A 7,773-nucleotide genomic window follows, 5' to 3' on the forward strand; every position below is an offset into this window, starting at 1 on the left:
TCTGACCCTGTTGTGAAATTAGGCTGTTGGCCATTCACGGCACCCCGGGTGGGGAAACACCAGTGGTCTTGGATGGTTACGTTTCATTTGGAATCATGCTAAATAATTATTTGTCATGTTGAGAAATCCACCTTGCCTTCTGAATGTGCTCCCCATCTTAATCTCCATCAGAAGATCTCACGTGCTGCATCTAAGACCCGCCCAGCACAGCCAAACACATAAATTAAATAAATAATAAATATTTTATAAAGAATATTGACTTGGCATGTCTCCACTACCTCCCAAAAGCAAAGCAGAGACTCTTAGGAACTCTCGTTCCAAAGCCTGTCTCTTATTTCTCAACTCCAGATGAAAATTCAATCCTTAAGCATCCACCTGAGATTTCAACAGAGGTCACAACAGTGCAAATACACGTGATTCCCAATTACAAACTGACGGATTTTGGAATCTCTATAGGTGTGTGCAAATCATATAAATGAAGGCTTCGATGACAAGTGCAATTAACATTGTTTGTTAAACAAGTCTTGTTAAATAGACACTTAAGTGGAAAAAGACATTTAAAATTATAAAGTAAATCTGAAGCAATTATCTCCTTCTCTTGATTACACAAACTCTTTTCTCTTCAAACAGTTACAAGTCAGTTTCTGACCACTCCTGCTGCCTCTGTCCAGCCTTGAAAGGTTGTTCCCTTTTCTGTACCATGGTAGGTGCTTCAACACTATAAACAGTATCAGAGTAAAATGCATGACTAACAAATTTGCATGACTGCACTGGGTGGGTGGCTGCAACCAATGGGCCATAGACAGGATTAAAGATACATTTTTTGCAACTGTAACTTTATGGATCTTATGAACATGCTCAAGACATTTATATAAAATATTCCAACCCAAGACACAGTAGTTCTAGCTTTCTGAGTCAGGGCAACGTTACAAATGAGGATGCAGCTATTATTCTTTTTCTCATAAGATCGTATCTTGAAGTTTCAAAAATAGCTCATTGAATCAGTAGTAACCCATCTGGATAACTGTATGCAGCTTGTATTATTTTGATTCAAATTAAAATCTGATTGCTTCATTGAAACGGATCCAAAACGATATCCATAATTTTGAAATTCTTGGCATAATCGAAGGTAGCTGATATTTTTTTAATTGCTTCCTTTGAAAAAGTTCATTTAAAAAAATATATTCATAATCATATATGTAATCGGAAATGATAGACACAGCATTCTGTGCCATTGAGAACAGGTATAGATTTCTGGTCAATCAACACCAAACTCATCTATAGACATCCCCAGATTCACCTTGTATTATTTTCATTTTTGAAATTCTGGCCAGTTGAATTAGTCATGTTTAAAATAGTCTAGTATAATCACACACACACACACACACACACACACACACACACACACAGAGACACGAATGTAAATAAAACTGGAGAAATCCGAATAAGGCTGGTGCACTGGGTCAATGCCAGTTTTCTTATTGGCGTGGTACATCGTAGATGTGCAAGACGGCAACACTGGGGGAAACTGGCTGAAGGGTGAATGGGATCTATCTGTATTGTTTCTTACGATCATATGAGCACCGATTATCTCAACAAAGTTAAAGAAAAGAACCGAGAAGGATGAACAATATATTATACCAGCATTTAGTTTTAAAAAGTATGTGTTCAGTTCAGTTCAGTTCAGTCGCTCAGTCATGTCCGACTCTCTGCGACCCCATGGACTGCAGCACGCCAGGCCTCCCTGTCTATCACCAACTCCAGGAGTTTACTCAAAGTCATGTCCATTGAGTTGGTGATGCCATCCAAGCATTTCACCCTCTGTCGTCCCCTTCTCCTCCTGTCTTCAATCTTTCCCAGCATCAGGGTCTTTTCTAATGAGTCAGCTCTTCATATCAGGTGGCCAAAGTATTGGAGGTTCAGCTTCAACATCAGTCTTTCCAATGAATATTCAGGACTGATCTGCTTTAGGATGGACTGGTTGGATCTTCCTGCAGGCCAAGGGACTCTCAAGAGTCTTCTCCAACACCACAGTTCAAAAGCATCAATTCTTCTGTGCTCAACTTTCTTTATAGTCCAACTCTCACATCCATAGATGACCACTGGAAAAACCATAGCCTTGACTAGACAGACCTTTGTTGACAAAGTAATGTCTCTGCTTTTGAATATGCTATCTAGGTTGGTCATAACTTTCCTTCCAAGGAGCAAGCGTCTTTTAATTTCGTGGCTGCAGTCACCATCTGCAGTGATTTTGGAGCCCCCCCAAATAAAGTCAGCCACTGTTTCTACTGTTTCCCCATCTATTTGCCATGAAGTGATGGGACCAGATGCCATGATCTTAGTTTTCTGAATGTTGAGCTTCAAGCCAACTTTTTTACTCTCCTCTTTCACTTTCATCAAGAGGCTCTTTAGTTCTTCTTCACTTTCTGCCATACGGGTGGTGTCATCTGCATATCTGAGGTGATTGATATTTCTCCCAACATCTTGATTCCAGCTTGTGCTTCTTCCAGCCCAGCGTTTCTCATGATGTACTCTGCATATAAGTTAAATAAGCAAGGTGACAATATACAGCCTTGATGTACTCCTTTCCTTATTTGGAACCAGGCTGTTGTTCAATGTCCAATTCTAAGTGTTGCTTCCTGGCCTGCATAGAGATTTCTCAAGAGGCTGGTCAGGTGGTCTAGGATTCCCATCTCTTTCAGAATTTTCCACAGTTTATTGTGATCCACACAGTCAAAGGCTTTGGCATAGTCAATAAAGCAGAAATAGATGTTTTTCTGGAACTCTCTTGCTTTTTCGATGATCCAGCAGATATTGGCAATTTGATCCCTGGTTCCTCTGCCTTTTCTAAAACTAGCTTGAACGTCCAGAAGTTCACGGTTCATGTATTGCTAAAGCCTGGCTTGGAGAATTTTGAGCATTACTCTACTAGCGTGTGAGATGAGTGCAATTCTGCGGTAGTTTTAGCGTTCTTTGGCATTGCCTTTCTTAGGGATTGGAATGAAAACTGACCTTTTCCAGTCCTGTGGCCACTGCTGAGTTTTCCAAATGTGCTGGCATACTGAGCGCAGCACTTTCACAGCATCATCTTTCAGGATTTGAAATAGCTCAATTGGAATTCCATCACCTCCACTAGCTTTGCTCGTAGTGATGCTTCCTAAGGCCCACTTGACTTCACATTCCAGGATGTCTGGCTCTAGGAGAGTGATCACACCATCATGATTATCTGGGTCATGAAGCTCTTTTTGGTAATTTCTTCTGTGTATTCTCGCCACCTCTTCTTAATATCGTCTGCTTCTGTTAGGTCCATACCATTTCTGTCCTTTATCAAGCCCATCTTTGCATGAAATCTTCCCTTGGTATCTCTAATTTTCTTGAAGAGATCTCTAGTCTTTCCCATTCTATTGTTTTCCTCTATTTCTTCACACTGATCACTGAGGAAGGCTTTCTTGTCTCTCCCTGCTATTCTCTGGAACTCTGCATTCAAGTGGGTTTATCTTTCCTTTTCTCCTTTGCTTTTCCCTGGTGGCTCAGACGGTAAAGCGTCTGTCTACAATGCGGGAGACCCGGGTTCGATCCCTGGGTTGGGAAGATCCCCTGGAGAAGGAAATGGCAATCCACTCCAGGACTATTGCCTGGAAAATCCCATGGACAGAGGAGCCTGGTAGGCTACAGTCCATGGGGTCGCAAAGAGTCAGACACGACTGAGCGACCTCTCTCTCTCTCTCTCTTCTTTTCACAGCTATTTGCAAGGTCTCCTCAGACAGCCATTTTGCTTTTTTGCATTTCTTTTCCAGGGGGATGGTCTTGATCCCTGTCTCCTGTACAACGTCACAAACCTCCATCCATAGTTCATCAGGCACTCTGTCTAACAGATCTAGTCCCTTAAATCTATTTCTCACTTCCACTGTATAATCGTAAGGGATTTGATTTAGGTCATACCTGAATGGTCTAGTGGTTTTTCCCTACTTTCTTCAATTTAAGTCTGAATTTGGCAATAAGGAGTTCATGATCTGAGCCATGTGTATGTCTTATGTATCTATACATATACAGACCCACCTGCTTATATGTACAAACCTAAGAGTCACACATACCTATGTCTTCCCTTATAGAAATAACCTATATAAGCACACATATATGCTATTTCTGTAAGGATAACTAAGAAATCACTGACACCAACTTACTGGAAAAGACCCTGATGCTGGGAAAGATTGAGGGCAGGAGAAGGGGATGATAGAGGATGAGATGGTTGGACAGTATCATCGACTCAATTGACATGAATTTGAGCAAACTCTGGGAAATGGTGACGGACAGGGAAGCCTGGCGTGCTGCAGTCCACGGGGTTGCAAAGAGTGGGACACAACTGAGTGACTGAACAACGAACAATGATTGTTTCCGAGGAGGAAACCTAAAGAAACAGAGAGAGAATGCTTATTTGCTTTTCATAGGAGAGCCCTCCTTGTCTGTTAAATTTTGGCATTTGGCGGTGCTGTTGGCATTACTCATTTAAAAAATAACTTGAGAATGAGGACAAAAATAGACATTTTGCATTTTGTCAAAAACTCAAACAAACAGAAACAAACAAACAACATATCTAAGCATACACTGCAAGCCTAGTAACCTACATAGCAAGTCCTTACAGCAACCCCCATGCAAACAGAGAGAAGGGAAGCCTCTTACGGCTGGAGACGCAGTAGGACAGCCGGCAGTTGATCCTCCGGAAGAGCTGCTTGTTCACCGGCCAGAGAAGGAGCGTGCAGAGCTGAATGGTATTGACGATGAGCCCCGAGGCAATGAAGACGTAGCAGAAGATGAGGTGGCAGAGGAAGTGAGACTTCAGCAAGGCGACGAGGTCCATGCTGGGGGCGTGCTCCTCGCCCAGACAGCGAGCACGGCCAGCGGGGCGGGAGGCTGGGGCTCAGGAAAGCGCCTGAAACACACACCGAGGCCAAGCGTTAGAAAACACAGTACTGCGGTCTTAGAGGCAGGGGGGAAAAACACTCAGAAGACAAAAACACACTCTCAAGATTACACTGTACAGGCGTGGATTTCTTTTTTATTTTGCAAACATTTATATAGTGCTTTCTTTACCTCAGGCACAGTTTCAACCCTTTAAAAGAATATTGTTGTTGTTGTTGAGTCGCTCAGTTGGGTCTGACTCTTTGTGATCCCATGGACTGCAGCCCACCAAGCTTCCCTGTCCATCACCAACTCCTGGAATTTGCTCAAATTCAGGTCCAGTGAGTTGGTGATGCTATCTAACCATCTCATCCTCTGTCATCCTCTTCTCCTCCTGCCTTCAATCTTTCCCAGCATCAGTCTTAAAAAGAATAGTTCCTCTGATCATCCTAACACCTGTTAGGCAGGTACTATAGTTACAGAGAAGGAAATGAGGTTCAAAGAGGTTGAGCAGCAGTGCCCATCACCAAGGAGAACGTGAGGACCAGAGTCTGCATCTCCAGGACTTCCTGCCTGCCTGAACACTGCCCCCCAGAGACTCCCCTTCCCTCTACTCCTCATCTCCAGATCTCAGCACAAACATCCCTTCTTCTGGTGAGACCTCCCTGCACGCACGCCTGCCCTGGGGAGAGTGGGGGCCATTTCTGGGGTGGTGCTAGGGGTGGGGGTGGGGCAAGTGGCACCCCCTGCAGTTACGGTGTTACTAGTTCAACTGTTGGCCTTCTGACCCTGGAATGTCCCTTCTCTGGGGCACACAACTATCCTGAAGATCGTCACCGTCTCTATGGCCCTTGGAGCAGTCACTGGCACAGAACTGGAGCTTAATTTTAAAAATACATATAGGGACATCTCTGGTGGTCCATGGGGCTTCCCTGATAGCTCAGTTGGTAAAGAATCCGCCTGCAATGCAGGAGACCCCGGTTTGATTCCTGGGTCAGGAAGATCCGCTAGAGAAGGGATAGGCTACCCACTCCAATATTCTTGGGCTTCCCTGGTGGCTCAGCTGGTAAAGAATAAGCCTGCAGTGCGGGAGACCTGGGTTCGATCCCTGGTGGGGAAGATCCCCTGGAGAAGGGAAAGGCTACCCACTCCGGTATCCTGGCCTGGAGAATTCCATGGACTGTATAGTCTATGGAATCGCAAAGAGTTGGACAAACTGAGTGACTTTCACTTTCATTGGTGGTTCATTGTTTAAGACCCCAAGCTTCCACTGCAGGGGGAGCAGGTTAGATCCCTGGTCAGGGAATTAAGATCCCTTATGCCAAACAGCCAAAAAAAAAAAGGAAAAAAGAAAAATCATTGCTTGAACTGAATAAAAAGAAATATAACATATCAACTTAAAAGTTATGAGATATACATATATATATCTGTGGAATGACTTAATGAAGGTTAAACAGAGATCACCTTCGGGATGTCGGTAAATACAAATAACCAAATAGGAAGGCAAGAGAACCACCTTACCGCACTCCTGATGTGCACACACACACATACACACACGCACGCTTAAGAGTTCTAAAATCGAAAAGGAACTCAAAACATGCACGACAGCCAGACTCACAGTCCTGTCATCAGTCTCCAACCCCTGAAGAGAAAAATGAAATAACTGTTCAGGTAGTTATGACCCACCTAGACACCATATTAAAAAGCAGAGACATTACTTTACATAATGTGCCGTCTAGTCAAGGCTATGGTTTTTCCTGTGGTCACGTATGGATATGAGAGTTGGACTGTGAAGAAGGCTGAGCGCCGAAGAATTGATGCTTTTGCACTGTGGTGTTGGAGAAGACTCTTGAGAGTCCCTTGGACTGCAAGGAGATCCAACCAGTCCATCCTAAAGGAGATCAGTCCTGGGTGTTCATTGGAAGGAATGATGTTGAAGCTGAAGCTCTAGTACTGTGGCCACCTCATGCGAAGAGCTGACTCATTGGAAAAGACCCTGATGCTGGGAGGGGTTGAGGGCAGGAGGAGAAGGGGACGACCGAGGATGAGATGGCTGGATGGCATCACGGACTCGATGGACGTGAGTTTGGGGGACTCTGGGAGTTGGTGATGGACAGGGAGGCCTGGCGTGCTGCGGTTCATGGGGTCGCTAAGAATCAGACACAACTGAGCAACTGAACTGAACTGAAGTGAATAAAGCCTTTGAGGAACAGCCTAAAGACAAGAGGCTGAAATACTCTGATAGGGAAAAAATAAGCTGAGGACAGCTGAGAACATCACCCACAGCAGACTCGCTCCCCCTGGAACCAGGACATGACTGCAAACCAGCCAAGAAGCGCCGAGATTACAGATCACTTTCTGAACGTAGGTGTTGGGAGAGCCTAGACTTCGTTACAATCTTTACTAACAATACTCCTCCCCAAAATCCATTTGACAGTATCACATATATGATCTCATTTTAAGCCTCAGATGACTCTCATGAATAGTATTATCATCCCATTTTTTGGAGTAAGAAACTGAGACGCCCCATAGCTTGGGCGGTTTGCCTGAAGTTGCCACAGTCTGTAACGAACCTTCAGATTCAGGTGGACCTCCGAGCTCTTCGGCTTCCAGGACTCCAGGCAGTTTTGTTCCTGGGGGAGTGAGGCAGGGGCTTCTCTTGGGTTCAGAACTCCCCTATGCAGAACAGCCCAGAAGTGAGCCCGGGGCAAATCCAGTGCTACCTTCACAGAGGTTCTCAATTCCAAACTACGCACAGAGTAAGGGGCATGGGGCTCACTTCCGGGTCTCCTAGGCTGTTTTTTTTTTTTTTTTTTTTTAATTTTTGGCTGCACTGGGTCTTCACTGCTTTGCCTTGGTGTTCTCTAATTGCAG

General features: G+C 44.4%; 1 protein-coding gene across 2 annotated transcripts in view; it reads right to left on the reverse strand.

Annotated features, from left to right (window-relative positions):
• The window catches only part of AGPAT4 (1-acylglycerol-3-phosphate O-acyltransferase 4), a 126,306-nt gene that overhangs the window by 74,705 nt on the left and 43,828 nt on the right, over positions 1–7,773 (reverse strand). For both annotated transcript variants that reach the window (XM_040238939.1, XM_040238938.1), the window contains exon 2: positions 4,681–4,930. In XM_040238939.1, coding sequence (XP_040094873.1) covers positions 4,681–4,858 — 178 coding nt within the window. In that variant the 5' untranslated portion in view covers positions 4,859–4,930. The remainder of the gene's footprint in view (positions 1–4,680; positions 4,931–7,773) is intronic.

Source organism: Oryx dammah, unplaced genomic scaffold (genome assembly GCF_014754425.2).
Source record: "Oryx dammah isolate SB20612 unplaced genomic scaffold, SCBI_Odam_1.1 HiC_scaffold_4, whole genome shotgun sequence".
Classification (NCBI taxonomy): domain Eukaryota; kingdom Metazoa; phylum Chordata; class Mammalia; order Artiodactyla; family Bovidae; genus Oryx; species Oryx dammah.